This window comes from Arvicanthis niloticus, chromosome X, assembly GCF_011762505.2.
Source record: "Arvicanthis niloticus isolate mArvNil1 chromosome X, mArvNil1.pat.X, whole genome shotgun sequence".
Taxonomy (NCBI): domain Eukaryota; kingdom Metazoa; phylum Chordata; class Mammalia; order Rodentia; family Muridae; genus Arvicanthis; species Arvicanthis niloticus.
Genome location: NC_047679.1, coordinates 64,907,781 through 64,924,876, shown reverse-complemented (window position 1 = coordinate 64,924,876; position 17,096 = coordinate 64,907,781). Strand labels below are relative to the sequence as shown.

Below are 17,096 nucleotides of genomic sequence, written 5' to 3'. Positions count from 1 at the left end.
CAAAGAAAGCCCTGCTCACAAGTGAAAAAGATTTCTGTCTTTTTATGTCCTTAGTGAGAAACGTACATTCATGTTTGACAGATCAGTATTCTGCTCTCCATGACTTAGTTTCTTTGTGCTAATTTGGGAAGTGCAAAACTTCTGTAAAGTGCAAAGATTATTTTGATATTAACTGGCAGGTAACTAAAAAAGTAACTCTAAGATAATTTGAAATGAACATTCTAAATAGGTATAGATTTATAATTAAGTTTAAATTTTAATTAATCTTAGATTTTTTTTTAATCTAAAGGGAAAAAATGATGTAAGTCTGAAATCACAGATGCTTCCAAAAGTCCTTTATCACTGGAATCGAATGAATATGAAAGAAAAAACCTGTTGATTTTTCATTAAAAAAAAAAAAGAAAGAAAATGGCCATCTCAGAGCATAAAGTACATTTTCTCTTTCCACACACTTTATGTTTATTTGTATTGCGTGCATGTTGGTGGTTAGGTGGTAGGAGCAAAGGTCTATATCTGGTGTCTTTCTCAGTCCCTGTTCACCTTATTTTTTTTTTAGACTAGTCTTTTACCAAACCTTGAACATAAAGTTATGTAGCCAGAACGCTGTTGTAGGACCATCTTCCCAGCCCCCTTTCTAAGTCTTCTGAAGATACTTAAGTGAATTCACACTTCACTTCTTTGATTTTCCCAGTTCATACAAGTCATTAAAGTATCCATTTGCTTAAATAACTTTTGTTTTTCCTTATGTTTTTCTGCTTTTCTTATTTTACTTTTTTTTCTTTATTTCTGAGTTTTGAGATAGTAGGGCCTCTATGATGTAGACCTGATTGTTCTGTAACCAGGGTGTCCTCCCTCTCATTGAGATCCTGCTAACTGTGCTTCCTGGGTGTTGGGATAAAGGCATATACCATGCCTGGCCTTTTCCTGCTTTTAAAAATTTGTCTCTACTGAAACAATGTAGCCTGTTATCTGGAGTCTCGTATTACTCCACTTCTTAGGTCTTCAACAATCTCTGACCATTAGTGGCCATCTACTTTTTAAGTAAGCAGATTAAGCTCTTGCAGGTTCTATAATAAAGAACCTTTCCAAAGGTTTCCTTTATTTAAATTCTGTAACTCCTCTACTGAATACGTACTGACTTCCTTTTCCTCTAAACTGCCTTATATCAGGACTGTATAATTTCATCTTTAGTATTCCTCCAATTGTTACATGAACAGCATCTTTGTTATGCTTATCAGAAAACTAAATCTATGAATTATTCTTTCATACTCATTCTAAAGTTAACACAGTTGAGAAACTGTGGCAGGTAGTAAGGAGTAACTGTGGCCTTTGTCCTGGCTAGGACTATTAGCAGTTATACTAAAGAGCCCTTGTAGCCTTAACTAGGATTTGCCTAACTCAGCTGGGTACCCTTTATTTTTCTTTGACTATATAACTATATATGCTAACAAAATGTGAAGATACTGTGTCTGGGTTCAGCTGGGCCCTGATGGGTTTTTGAGCCATCTCAGTTTAATATGGTAACATCATTTTGAAGTCCTATTTTGAGAGGGAGCAGTTAAAGGAAATGAGTTTAGTTTTCATGTGGAGTAGAAAAGTTATACCAGGTGTATACTTTCACGAACTAGCCCAGGAATGACAGAGCATTAAGGCAAACAGTGAATTGAGCATGATAGTCAGTTTTCTAATAAATCACAGAAGGGTGAAGTTCTTGAATATGGAATCCATAGGAGGAAAGGATTTTGTGAAAGAATTATACCTCAGCATTCTAAAAGTTCTTTGACATGGGTAAATAAGGTGTGATGAACTGGGAGCCAGTGATTGTTTAAATTCTCAAAACGCCTTTGATAACATTTTATATCAAAGACCTCTTTAAAAGATAAATGTTCTCTCACCATGGGGTTTGGGGTAATGTTCATGCATATAGATTAGATCTGGTTTAGACACAGGAAGGAAAGAAGGAAGGAAGGGAGGGAAGGAGGAAAGAGTTGGTTTAATTGAGTTCTTATTGCACGGTGAACTTTTTATAGAAATAATGTTTAGTTTTTTGGGTTTTTTTTTTCATTATGAACTATTTTCCTAAATTATAGGGAGTTGGCATAGTAACTTCCCACTTCACTGGTTATCTGCTTTCCACTTTATACTTGAAACGTAGAGATTTATTATATACATAGTAAATTTCAAAATTGAGGCATATTAATTGAAGGACAATTTCACAGGTACCATTTGGAATAAGTAGGAAAATGAGAAGAACAGATCTGTGCATACTCTTCAAGTAGTGAAAGGGACCTGGGTGTTATTTTGCAGGTTAGAAGATTAGAGTTTTGGCTAATCACTAAATTTTTATTTAATTTGTTTTTATAAAGAATTTAAACTTAACATACAAAATTATGATTTTGTTATTGCATTTTAAGAGAAATATGGAATTATACATTGTACTTATTTTTCTCCATCCCCCAACTGCCTTCTGTTTCTGTTAATTCCTTGTTACCCACAGAGTCCCCTTCTGCTTTCCTGTTACATAAATTCTTTTACCCTGTCCTTTCTCTCCTACCTTTACTAGCTCTTCTCTGCTCTCATAGCCCCCTTTTACTTTTATGTCTTGCACATGCACCCACACAATTGTATGTATGCACAATATTAAATTTATATTTATCTAAGAAAAAAATATTTATTTTTCTCCATCTGCTAAACTACACTTAACAAAATGATCTCAAACTGTCCATTTTCCTGCTGTCATAAAGAAAGCACATAACAATGCATTGCTGGTGGAAATGTGAATGTATTGAGACTGTGGAAGTCAGTATCAAGGTTCCTTAAGAAACCAAACATAAAAGAACATGTGGCAATTAATGACTGCTGAAAAAGAGACAACCAGCCCTTTTAGGACGAGCCCCCCAAATGGTTATAATCAGTATCAAGTGGTCATCTATGAAATCATATGCATATGAGTAACACTGAACAGATTCAAGTGTGTGTGTGTGTGTGTGTGTGTGTGTACATATGAGCACACACACGCAAGCAAACGTAATCATTAGTTTAAGTATCATAAGTGAGAATACAGACATCACAGTAGTAATAAGAGGTAATGAAATTGAGAAGGAGTTAAAGGGGAATAAAGGAAGAGGCAGAGGGAGAAAGAGGGATGGTGGGGATGGTGTTTATAGTATTCATGTATGAAGTTCTCAACAAAATTTTAAACAATTAAATAATAAACCTGAAAATAGAACTACATCATTCAACTCTAAGACTCTTGAATATATACTTGAAGGACTATGAAACTAAAATATCATAGAAATATCTATATCTACCTGTTTTTATTGTACTACTCACAATGGGAGATAAATAGGCTTAGATATCAAGCAGCAGATAAGCAGATAATAAATGTGGTGCATATATATTGGGAAATTTAATTGTCATATCGCTTAGGTCATTTTTGTTTCTGCACTTAAAAACGCCCATATAATACTGGATATAACCATGGAGTGTCTTAGAAATTAAAAGAGACAAACATATTCTTGTCTTTGTTTATAATACATTTACTTTTATCCATGTATTATGAAATTTGGATCTTTTGTGAGGTTGCAAAATGGAAAACAAAAGTTTCACATAAGGATTACTCAAACCAGACATGTACTGGTTTATCATGTACATTGTCATACCTGAGAAAGAGGCAGAGAAAAGATACTGATCAAAGGAAATTGAATAGTCTACAGAGATTTTTTTTTATATACTTGAATTGAAATAAGTTCTTTAAAATAATTTTTGAGTAGATCTGCCACTATAAAAAGATGATGCTGTTAGTGATAGTGTTTTGACTGAAAAGTTAAATATTACTAAGAACAAGTTATGTTTTAAGACTAGTTAGGAAACCCTGATACTTTCCATTTCTAGTCCTCTTAGTATCACTGTGCTAAGCTGTATTAAGGAGGTAACTGGATTTTGAGAGTTGGAGCCCATGTACAAGCATCTGAACTGCAGATCTGTAGCCTGGCTTGTGATCGAAGCATACAAATTGACGCCCAATTTTTTGAAAGGCTGTATTTTTTAAGGCTTGAATAATGAATGACTAGTGTTCTATAATTTATGCTAAGTTATTCGGAACCCCTGGTGCAGTTATTAAAAGAGATCTGTTTCTGTCATCCAATACATAGTTTTATTGTGACTTTCCTATAGAAGGTTAAATTTAAGGACAGCTGGAAAAGCTGGGCAAAAAGTGAATATATCATCTACAGAATGGCACTAAGAACAAAAGAGGCAAGATATATGGCTAAGATGTATGAAATAAAGGCAGTTTCTGGGAGTGAGCATTTTGAAGGCTATGCATCCTCTTTGGACAGCTTTTTCTAAGTTAAGCATGATTATGCCTTCTAAGAGTGACCACAGTGCCTAAAGTACAACCTGTTTACCCATGGCCTGATTCTCTTAGGACTGAAGTCTGCCTGAGAAGCTCCACTGGATTCAGATACATGTACCTGATAATTTATTAAATTATCAAGAGTGCTGTATCCTTCCTAACCCATGGTAACTTCTTCAAGGAACAGAAACTAATCTGTGTATACCCCATCTGGAAATGAGTATGTATACTGTTAAGTACCGATGTTGCCAACGGGCCAAGAGACAGTGCTTATTGGAAATGATGGCAGTTAACTTTCTCTAGTAATTGCTTCTCTCAGGGTAGAAGGTTGTAGTAAGTATCCCTAGGTGCTCCTTCACAGCAATGCCTGTGTAGGAGGGTGATCAGTCTTGAGAAGGTGCATTTAATTATTACATGTTTCAAGAGAGATACTATACTTAGAACTTTATTAGTTTCTTTGAACTGTTCTTGGGGAATCTGCATTTCATATCCAGTTTTTCAGCAGTTGTGTCTTAATTGTGGCCCCAGTCTCTCTACCTCCTTGTCTCCATCATCACTACTACTATGCTTCAGGTTGCTGTCATCACTCATTCCATCAATGGACGACATCACTAGCCTTTCCCCCCTTCTTTCATCCTTTAGATAATTTTCCATTGAGTAGCAAAGACCATCTTTAAAAAGCAATCAGACTAACTAGAAATCCAATAATTTTTCCTGAGAAGAAATAAACAACTGTCTACTCACCCCAAAAAGGGTATCAGACCAGAATATGAGTCCCTCCCAAGGTTAACACAATGGAATCAGTAGATTTCATTGGATTTGCTTTTAAGAATATCAATGATGGGTTAATCTGTAGAAACATGGACAACTTTGGGGTGGCTATAACAAGGAAGGAAAAACATGCCCAGTTCTGGCCTTGCATTACCACGCCCCTTGCTTCTTTTGTGATATCACTTTATATGATGTTTATCCCCTATATTGTATCACTATTAGTCATTTTTTGGTCTCTCAAATACACTGAGCCATGTTATAACTCAAGTGATGGTGGCTGCTTGCTCTGGTTGAAATATTCTTCCTTCACATTTTCAGATGGTCACATGCTTCTGTTTACTTGATTCTTTGCTCAAACATCAGTTCAGTTTGACTTATGCTCTTGTTCCCAAATCACATTCATCTTAAACTGTTTTAATGCTGTTACGAATCTTTAATTATGTTCTTTCATTGTCTGTTTTTACACTAAAAAGTTACATATCATCAGGGACAGCCTTTGTCTTTGTTTTTGTGTCCTAACTGACTAGGACCATATCTACTGGACAGTAGGCCTAATTCCATAAATACTTAGAAATGAAAAGACAAATGCCAGTGCATGTTGTGATCACCACAAAGAGTTCTCATAGACCCATCACATATCTCTTTGTGGAAGATGGTTGCATTGACCAGCTGCCTATGTTGTTTAAACGCTAGTAGGAGAGAAAATACAGACCATGAACAACTCAAGCAGATTGCTATACACTGATCAATGTAGGCCAACAATTTGCCTAAGGTAATAGAATCTGAAAACCTTGTCTCTTCGTTTCAGGAGGTGGTAGCTAACAAACTTCAATATAGTGACTACTTACAATGTTCAAGACACCTCACATGCCTTAATTCATTCAACTCAGTAAACAGCTCTATGTGATAAGTTATAATCCCCATTTTATTGTCTTACGAACTGAAGCATAGTCACAGAACTAGTAAGTGAAAGAAACAAAAAGGACACAGACACTGTGATGTCATGGCTGATGTTCATATTGATTCCATACCCATCTCCAAAAGCTGATCTCTGTATGATTTGCATATTGTGACTACAGTTGGACACTTGATTCCTAATGACCTGAAAGTTTTGATGGTGATGACTATTGCTTGACAAACCAGCTGCCTTCAGGTTCTGTCACTTTGATCAATATTATGAGTGGCTTGTGAGTTTTCTATACTACTTCACTGTGAATAGAACACATATTTGAGTATTTTGTTGGTAACATGATTATTTACTTTTGGTTTAATTTTTATCATGTGGAATATAGTCAATAATGGACAGTAAATGATGGAGACCACCTTAGAATCCTATGAACATTCTTTTTCTGGAGGGGATACATTTGATTCTAGGGCAATGGGAAATCCAAAGCTGGAGTGGGTGAAAAAGGAGCTTGAATATTTGATGGAAATTTGGGGTGAAATGATTCTGTGACTCTGATCTTACCCATTTTTACCTTTCTGTTAGATAGGCACACAGCAACAAAAAATTGTAGCATCCATTTGTGGCATCTGGTGTCCTTCTTCCAGCTGAAAGGATACTAAATGCCAGGAAAGTCAGGAAATTAAGAATCATAGTATAATTGAGATTGCAGTAAGTAGTATAACTTTAATCAGTAAGCAGGATGTAGTTGAATACATACACATTGTTGTATGTAATTCATAAACATGCTATGTGGTGTGTAATATGTAGTAAGACTAAAGGTGTGTAAAATGTAAGAAACACTGAGACTTTTGTCCCCTCATATACATGTATGTAAAATAGACACACATCCATATAGTTCTCTTCTACACTCATGTTTCACACCAGTATGTACCTGGTGAACATGATAGAAAGCTCAGTGTGTTGTTTCAGATATACTGCTCTGATACATGGTTATTTATGCATATAGTTAGAAGAAACACTGTCAAATATGCAGACGCAGTGTTGAATTATATATCATAATATTTAGGAGACATACTTAGTGAAACTGTGGTTTTATCAATGTGCTGTATAATCTGGGTGTAGCTAAGGTACATTGACAGTGATCAATGGTTAGGTGTTTCTCCTTTATCCGTTTTCAAAATGACATACGTGTTCAACTAAGACAGTTTAATCGTGAGTGAGTTACCCCAATCACAAAAGAACACACATGGTATTTACTCACTGATAAGTGGATGTTAGCCCAAAAGCTTGGAATAGCCAAGACTCAGGACACAGACCACATGAAGCTCATGAAGAAGAAAGACCAAGTATGAATGCCTCAGACCTACTTAGAAGGAGTAACAAAAATACTCAAGGGAGCAAATATGGAAACAAAGTGTGGGACAGAAACTGAAGGAGGAGCCATCTGGAGACCATTCTACCTGGGTCTCTATCCCAGGTACAGTCACCAAAGGTAGACACTGATGTGAATGGCAGGAAGTGCATGCTGACAAGAGCCTGATATAGCTGTTTCCTTAGAGGTTTGCCAAAGGCTGACACATTCAGAGGCCTGTGCTCATAGCTAACCACTGATCTGATCAAGGGTTTCCCAATGGAGAAGTTAGAAGACTGAAGGAGCTAAAAGGGTTTGTGGCCCCATGAGGAGAGCAACAATACCAACCAACTAGAGCCCCCAGGGTCTAAACCACCAGCCTGGGAGCACATAGGGAGGGACCCATGGCTCCAGCTGTATATGTAGGGGAGGATGGCCTTGTTGGGCATAGGTGGAAGAGGAGATTCTTGGTCCCATGAAGGATAAACACTGAGGGGGGTGAATTTGAGGGTGGGGAGGTGGGAGTGGGGGGTAGGTGGGGGCACATCCTCATAGAAGCATGAGGACGGGGGATGGGATAGGAGGTTCCTGGGTGGTGGGGGAATGGGGTAATGGGATAAAATCTGAAATGTAAATATAATATCCAATTTTTTAAAAAGACAGTTTAATCGTTTGAGAGATGCAAAAATATCCCGTATTTATAGTATGCCAGTAGATTTTCCTTTAGTTCCTCAATACCTATAAGACTTATTCTTTTAATATTTTCTACACTACAGCAAACAGGTATAGTAGAGCCACACATTCTTCTAGACCTCATAATGCAACTCTAAAGTACACGAAAAAGGAAGTCTTGATACTTGATGCTTCTGTTCAGCATTAATGCATTAACATTTGCCTCACTGGGTTGCTGTTTCATAGAGTCAAACATTAAGCCATAATTCCTATAAATATATCCCATTGTGAAGTGTTCACTTATTGCTTAGAGCACTTTATTTAAAATTTCTACTTGACCAATGTCCTTGATAACATTTTTAAAAAATATGTATTGTACAGTATTCATTATTTGTAAGGAACTTTGAAGACAAGCATTTCTACTGTAAGTATAGTTATACTATCTTTAGTTGAAGTTATATATAAGTTTAGTATACATAGAAAGAAAACCATATGTTGCCACCCTTTTCCCAGTCCCCTTTGCAGAGTTCTTCCCATTCCTCCTCACCTTCACAGCTGAGAGGATGCCTTCCTACATCATTCTCCCTGGGGCATCAAGTCTCTGCAGGATTAGAGACTCTCACTGAGGCCAAACAAGACAGTCTTCTGCTACATATGTGCCGGGGTCTCGGACCAGCCCATGTATTCTCTATGTTTCTTTCTTATAGTATGTAGAACAACAGTTAAAAAATCATATCATGTTGAAAACCAGGTAATTTTTGATGAAATACAGTGGCTTCTTGTAGCCCAAATTTATAAAGGCTTATTTTCAAAGGGATATTAGGTAACATATACAAAGACAATTGTATGTTTCAAAAACAAAGTTATAAAAAAAGTGGTCTTTATAAAAATTACACTTAATTTCAGTGTATTTAACACTCTTTTAATAACATGGTAGTAGCATTCTGTGACATAATGTTTTATAGCATTTTAACCTTATACAACCTGGAATGGAGTCAGAATTTTCTTTCCTTTCCTTTTTTTTCCAATCTAAGAAGATATTTAAGAATAGTATTTCCCCTATGGAGAATTGATGCAACAATTTCTTTATTGCTGTGAACATGCAGGGAATTAGTGGAAACAAACATGAGAACTCAGCCTAGTCTGTCGAAGATGGAAAATTCTGTAGGTCAGGTGTTGACAGCTCATCCCTAGCTGTGTCTGAGCAGTTTGGAAACACTGCAACCATAGTCACAACATAACAATATTCCCCAAACAAATGAGAACAATCATTTGAGCTTTGAATCTAGTTCAGCTTCTCTATGGGAAGTAAATCAATGGTGTTTTGTGTGAATTCTTTCATTATTAGCAGGAAATGGACAGTGAAGATTGTGTCAACCACCTTGGTCATGACTTCCTGTGTATCAGTATTCTCTTGCCAAAATCAGAAGGTTAAATACCACATGGCAAATTCAGCTAAACAGTCTTAACACCTGGAAGATTATTGTTTTCTAAATCTAATTAAAATCTGTTAGATTACAGTATCTTAACATTAGATATAGTAACAAATATTACTAAACAATTTGTTATCCTATTATTGAGCAAGATTAACAAGAAAAAAGACTGTCATTAGTGTCCTACATAAAATGTATAGTCTACAGGTTCTTTTTTTTTGGTAAGGAGATGTGAAGATCTTTATTGGATAACTTATTTACATTTCAGATGCCATCCCATTTCCCCTCCCTAGAAAACCCCTATCCCATCCCCCCTTCTCCTTTTTGCTTTTATACTATTGTTTTTAATGTTAATCAAAGGCTTTATAAATTTGGTAATGCTCAATAACAAGATGCCAGTACCATCAGAAGTGTAACCCAATACCCAACCTAGATATACCAACTAACTTTGACCGGCAGAGACACTCAAACATCCACCTCCATGTTTCCCCCCACCTCTCTCTCTCTTGTCACCTACCTCCTCTTCTTCTCCTCCTCCTCTCCTTACTCCCCCTCTTCCTCTTCTTATTCCTCCCACATTAGCTCCTCCTACATATCACCCTTCCTTTTAAAATAAAACTTTTCTCTCAAAATACAATTAGAGCATAACTATACCAATTTATGTCAGTGAGGTACAAGATAGACCTAATACCCAGTCCATCATTTTGTTGACTAACCAGAACCTCTGTCATCTCTCCTAACTAAAAGACTTAGTTCTGAACCTGGCTTTTTTTTTTCTTGGATTTAGAATGAATGTCAGCTGAAAACCATCCTCTCAAAACAATTTTTAGTATCAAGATAATTTTTTTTGTTTGAATTCTGGAATCTAGTCTTCTGGCAGCCTGTCTCTGTCATATCTAATCCATATAATTGTGGGAGTTTTTATGAGGATGTGTTCCCACCATCCTCCATTTTTGCCTTCCTGCTCTCAAATTTCCCAACATTAGAGAATCCAAACTTTCGGGCACCTAGGCCCTCCACTTCCACTGATGCCTAACCCCTTACCCCATCCCCCCTCCTCCAATTACTATGAGGGTGTGCTCTTACCATCTTCCCATTCCTCCCTCCCTGCTCTTGAATTTCCCCAACACTAGGGAATCCAAATTTTTAGGCACCAAGGCTGTCCACTTTCACTGATGTCTGGCAAGACCAGCCTCAACTACCTATACAGGTGGAGCCATGAGCCCCTCCCTTTGTGTTCTGGGGCTGGAGTTTTTAGAATGGCTACTCCAGCTTGTTTCTTAGGATCATTTGCTTGAAAATTTGTTTTCCAGCCTTTTATTCTAAGGTAAAGTCTGTCTTTGTCACTGAGGTGGGTTTCCTGTATGCAGCAAAATTCTGGGTCCTGTTTATATATCCAGTCCATTAGCCTATGTCTTTTTATTGGGGAATTGAGTACATTGATGTTAAGAGATATAAAGGAACAGTGATTGTTGCTTCCTGTTATTTTTGTTATTAGAGGTGGAATTATCTTTACGTGGCTATCTTCTTTTGGATTTGTTGGAAGAGGGTTACTTTCTTGCTCTTTCTAGGGTATAATTTCCGTCCTTGTATTGGAGCTTTCCCGCTATTGTCCTTTGTAATGCTGGGTTTGTGGAAAGGTATTGTGTAAATTTGGTTTTGTTGTGGAATATCTTGGTTTCTCCATCTATGGTAATTAAGAGTTTTGCTGGGTATAGTAGCCTGGACTGGCATTTGTGACCTCTTAGGATTTGTATGACATCTGTCTAGCATCTTCTAGCTTTTATAGTATCTGGTGAGAGGTCTGGTGTAATTCTTATAGGTCTGCCTTTATATGTTACTTGGCCTTTTTCTCTTACTGCATTTAATATTATTTCTTTGTTTTGTGCACTTGATGTTTTGATTATTATGTGATGGGAGGTATTTCTTTTCTGGTCTAGCCTATTTGGCGTTGTATAGGCTTCCTGTATGTTGCTTTCTCCTTACCTAAGATACTGCCAGGGTTAGAGCCCTTGGAAGGCCCACTTCCTCTGAGATCTTGAGATTGGGGGTAGAGCTGCAGCTCAGGGTCTGCTCAGTGCTCAGGCCCAGACCACAAGGCTAGTTTACAGGTTCTTAACCATGTGGAATTCTACTTAGTGGCTCTATTGTGTCCTTAATTGCATTATTCTAATTTTCTCTGTTTAAAAAATACAAGTTTTTTTGTGTACTGATGTTGTATACAAGAAGAATATTACCTAACCCGTACTCTACTGTGGCCTAGCTGCCTATGTGCATCTAAAAGGATACAATTTGGAAAGACAGGAAAATATTAAATCCTATTTAATGAATGTCATTTATCTCCACCATTGATAATTTTTCTTATGTCCTACATAGATTATGAAATACTTTCTCAACACAGACTAAAATAAAAAACATCAATATGCTCAGATTTGCCAAATCTCAAAATGTGGCCTCATTTATTTCAACTAATTTTTTTTAAAGCTTTTCTCATTTTTATTTCTATGTAAGTCTGTGTGCCTGCGTATTTGCAGCATGTGTATGTAGGTTCCTGGGGAGAGTAGTGTGTCAGATGCCCTTGCTGCTGGAGTATAAATGGTTGTGAGTCTTTTGATATAAGTGCTGAGAACCAGACCTCTGGAAGAGCAGTAAAGAAACTAGCACCTGATTCTTTTCACTGTAACTTTCATTCTCTACTTTCCTAGATACTGCTCCAGTCTATTTACTTCTAGTTTCCTCTAAGTTTTGTGCATTACATACTTGTGTATCCTTTTGATATATCTCAAGATTTTTTGTATATAAAGTTGATTTTTTTTAAATAAATGATGCTACTCAGGAGTTTTTTCCAAAATTTTTATTGTCAATCAGCTTTTGCATTTTTAAAACACAACAATTAGTAGATGAGATTAGCTTTCATGCATTTTTATTATTTATGATATTCCTTTGTATGATATAAGAATTTGGACAGTTGTTTGTATGTTTATAGGGTGCAGCCATCACAAACTATTCATACTTCTAAAACCAAATGTATAGTTGTTAGTTTTGTGAGGTTGATCTCAGGTATAATAGTTTGGTGGACTTTTTAAAAGTTGGTATATAATAGTTATGTTCATTGGAGAGAATGGATGTAGAACTAAGTTATTCAAGGTTTATGGGGCAGAGCCCTGAGGGATTCAAATTATAATTTCTAACTTGTTTCCTTACTGAAAGATCAGAATATTTTGTATAATCTCTCCAAATACAGGTATATGACCAATATGTATATGTACTTGACCATCAGTATTCAACTTTATTGATGCTTCAACTGTTAGGCACAACTTCCCTTGGAGCTGAAGTCAATGCCCACCCCTTTGGAGTTTAGTTGATATTTATCAAATGACCCAAAGTTCTCACCCCAGATCAAACTGTTGACCTGACTATTCCCATCCTAAGACTATCTGTTCCACCCTGTCCCTAAATTGATTTCTTAAAACTATCTTTTGATCCAGTGTCTAAAGTCAAACAAACAAAGAAACAAACAAAACTACTCCTTTCAGGCATGACATTTAGAGGACATACAAGCTGGAGACAGTGGCTAGATCTTAGATTTTCTTTGGTTAAACTAAAATTATTTACTGCACATATAAATGTCCATTTGTGAATTCTCTAGATATTTTGGGTTTATGTTGGTACATAAAACCACTGTTTAAAAATAAACATATATATAATTCTGCATATCATATACTTTTTAACTTTTTTTTTTTTTTTTGGTTTTTTGAGACAGGGTTTCTCTGTGTAGCCCTGGCTGTCCTGGAACTCACTCTGTAGACCAGGCTGGCCTCGAACTCAGAAATCTGCCTGCCTCTGCCTCCCAAGTGCTGGGATTAAAGGCGTGCGCCACCACTGCCCGGCTACTTTTTAACTTCTTTACAAACATTTTTTGTTTATTCTTCAAAAGAAGCTTATGTGAATAGGTGGTAGTATAGGGTTGGTGTGGAAAATTAGATATACTGGAGCTCATTATCCTGTTTCCATGGCCACACAGCTAGTGTGTGGCATAGTTGGCATATGAAGCCAGGCAGTCAGAATTCTTCCTTAACCCCTAGGCCTAAAATGTGTGCAGAAAGAAAGAAAAAGTTGTACACATCTTCTTCCATGCATATAGCTAGGATTACCTAAAATATTTAAGTGCAGTAAGATTTGCTACTCTGAAAAGGTATACATGTTCAACTTCACTGTAACAAATTGTTATTCTTACTGAAAGATTTAATAACTACTATTATAGCTCTACATCTTTTCTTAACTATTGCTTACCTTTTAACTTTCTTTTCTAGATGTTTAAATGTTTAAAGTTCTATATTTTGTTGATTTTAGGCTGTTTTATGTTTTACTGGAGATTCTGTTTCTGACTCATATCTTCCTATATTCTTGTCTAGTGTTGCTTCTCATACTTACGCTTGTACTTTTCCTGGAATTGATTCTGAACACAGTGTGAATCAGAGATGATTCTTCTGATAAATATAAACTGTTGTCCCCAAATCTTTATGCCATGGCTCATTTTACTCTGATTCATAATACTACTTTCATAATCATTTCAATGTATACATATATCTATATGTTAATTTTCTACCTCTGCTCTAACTGACTCAGTAAGATAAAACAATGTAAATTTATTATCTTACATTCCTGGAGGTCAGCAGTCTGAAAGAGACCAGCAGGACTGCATTCCTTCTTAGGGCATGAAGGAAGGCTCTGTTCCTTTCCTTTTCTAGTTTAAAAAGGCCACCTGCATTCTTTGGCGTGTGTCCACCTTAAACAAACAGCATCACTCTGACCTCTGTGATCATCTGCATATCCATGTGTCTGACTTTAACCTTCCTGTTTCTTCTTTTGAAGACCCTTGTAATGGTGTGCTCACCAGAATTATCTGATTGCAGGAACCCTAATGTTAGGTACTTTAAAGTCCTTCATGCCATGCAGTGTAACATGTCTATGGATCTCTGCAATTAGGATGTGAACGTGTACTGGTGGGAATAGTCAGTCTACGATAGTCATCTTTCTGGTGACTGTGTTCTGATGGCTATGTTCTGATGACTATTGTTCCTTTTCACAGTTTTGATTAATTCATTTTAAGCATACCTATGAGGTTACATTCTATCTAAATAAGGATTTACAGCTTAAGCCCTGCTTTAACTTTTGTCTACAAATTCTCACTCAAGGCATGGTATGTTTCTTTCTGTGTCTTGTAATTGTAAATTTTTAAATCATTACTGTGAAAGTAGTTGAAATCTAGAATTATCATTTACCCAGAGCCATTTTTCTTGATATTTTCTTGGTAATGGGAGTAATTTCAAATTTCCGTTCACTGTGAGGGTGGAACCCTGATTCTAATACAGAGGAAGCTTATGCTTCCTCTACCCTGAGCTTAGACAAATCAGCATTCTGTTTCTCCCCCTGCCCTAGTAATGAGTTCATTTCTTTCCTAGATCATTTTACAGAGGTGTAGTTCCTTAACTAATCAGATGTCATAAGAGATGATTTCCTTTTCTGCTTTCTGTCCTATCCAGATCATAAAGCTTATTCTCCCTAAATGGGTGTTGAGTTGTTAGTAGTTAGCCAACTGACACAGCTTCTGCTGCACTAACTCATGCTGTGTTCTGAGGTTTTAGTTTCTAGTTAGTCTTGGCTCCTAGAGATTTTTGCTTACCTTGATGGTAACTTACATCTTCAAAAGTCTCCTAAAGCCTTCCTTGCTCAGTCTTTCTTTACCCTTTTTGGGTGTCTCATGCATCTCCACTGAAGGATATTTGTGCTCTATGCACCTAAGAAATGAAGGAGCTCATTTTAGGGGGACATATTTTAACTCATGCCTAGGGACACTTTTGACTTGGTTACAATTTTAGATATCAATATTATATCATTAATCATGATTCCTTGTTGTACAAAGAAATTGCTATTATTACATCTGAAAAATTTAATATAGATAGTGAAAATTATATATTATCAGATTTCTGTTTTTTGTAATGCCAATTACTATGTGTAAGATACCTAAATATATTTACCTTAGTTTCAACCCAATTATCCTAATTCTCATTTTTCTATTCTCTTTCCAGAATGTGTGCTGTGTTTGGTGGAATCTATTGTCTTCGCCATTCTGTACAGTGCCTTGTAGTGGATAAAGAATCCAGAAAGTAAGGATGCTATAAGTAACCTTCCTATATTTATACACCAGACAGGGGTGAGAAATATAGAAGTTGCTTTTTAAAATGTGATTCTTGAAAGATCCTCCTTGGTATTAATAACATATCAACCTTGATTAAAAGTAATTTGTGTTTAGGTCTTCCAGAACAAGGAAAGTGAGTTCAGAATATAGAAACTAAATTAATTCCCCTGCAATCTGACTATAGCTCCTGATCATTCAAGCTTGGAAGACAAATCATTTCAGCTGCCGGGGGTAGGTGATGAGTGATGTTAGTTTTCCTTGTGGCCTTACCTCCTCTAATTGATTTTCATCAGATGACAACAAAGCCCTCTGTTATTGCATTTTTAAAAATGGAGCTCACCTAAAGACTCATCAGATTAATCTCTGCTGATAATGCATGTCACTTCAAGAGAAAAGACTTTAATGAGTTTTTAGGTAGATTGTTGTCATAAACTATGCTGCCCTGTTATCTGAGGATAAATTCTTTTACAACAGAATCAGGCTACAAGCTGGTTGAGGATTAAAGTATGAGATTACCACTTTCTTACAATAGCTGAGCACCATCTATTTACCTCTGTTTTGTATTTTAATTATTTTTTTCTAGAATTTATTATTATTTATTAATGCACACTCTTGTCTGAATTAAATCTAGGTAAAACACCATTGTACACTTTCTAAGTGTTCCTTTGAAAAAGAAATAAATAGCTCAACTGGATGGAATTTTAGGAGCTGTTAAAACTGTTGTTTTTCTTCTTTCTTAGACATTCTCAAGTACCTATTGACCTATATTTTATAGATGATTATTTTGGGACTATATTGAAAGTATTGTTGAAATTACAATACTTAGTAACTAAAATCTTAAACGGCTTGTTTCTTTATGTAGTAATTTTGTATAGTCTACATGGAATAAATTGGCCATTGATTTCTCATAAGTGAATTATAGTGTTATAAGTAGTTAATTTAGCTAAGATTTAGTTCTAGAAATAATTAATCAAGAGGAACTTTGCAGCTCTATGCTATAAAAATTGACACATGATTTTAAGTTCTTATAAAGTATCATTAGCAAACGAACAGAACAGAATCATACTATCTAAATAAAAGAGGTGACAATATACAAGGGACTATCACTAAAGTCTTCGGATATTCAGATTTCGGCATGAAGAACTCTATGTAAGATAATAAAGGAGCTGTTGTCTTTATGCCTCACAGTTTGTTTTTCCTTATACAGTGATTTTGAAACAAGAAGGCTTTCCTGTGACAGAAAGCCAGATAACCAATTGCTTGTTTGGTGTTTATTTGCTTAGGTCATTTTTATCATTTTTTAGGCACTATTCCAGTGCCACATGTTGGTCTCAGTGACGTGAAGAATTTGCATGGCTCATATTTCTTGTTGGTGCTTGCTTGCTTGCTTGCTTGCTTGCTTG

The 17,096-nt window shown here is 36.1% G+C and overlaps 1 protein-coding gene across 3 annotated transcripts in view; it reads left to right on the top strand.

The window, feature by feature from the left end:
• Chm (CHM Rab escort protein) overlaps positions 1-17,096 on the top strand; it is a 143,092-nt gene that overhangs the window by 80,611 nt on the left and 45,385 nt on the right. For all 3 annotated transcript variants that reach the window (XM_034485496.2, XM_076918732.1, XM_076918733.1), the window contains exon 9: positions 15,584-15,661. In XM_034485496.2, coding sequence (XP_034341387.1) covers positions 15,584-15,661 — 78 coding nt within the window. The remainder of the gene's footprint in view (positions 1-15,583; positions 15,662-17,096) is intronic.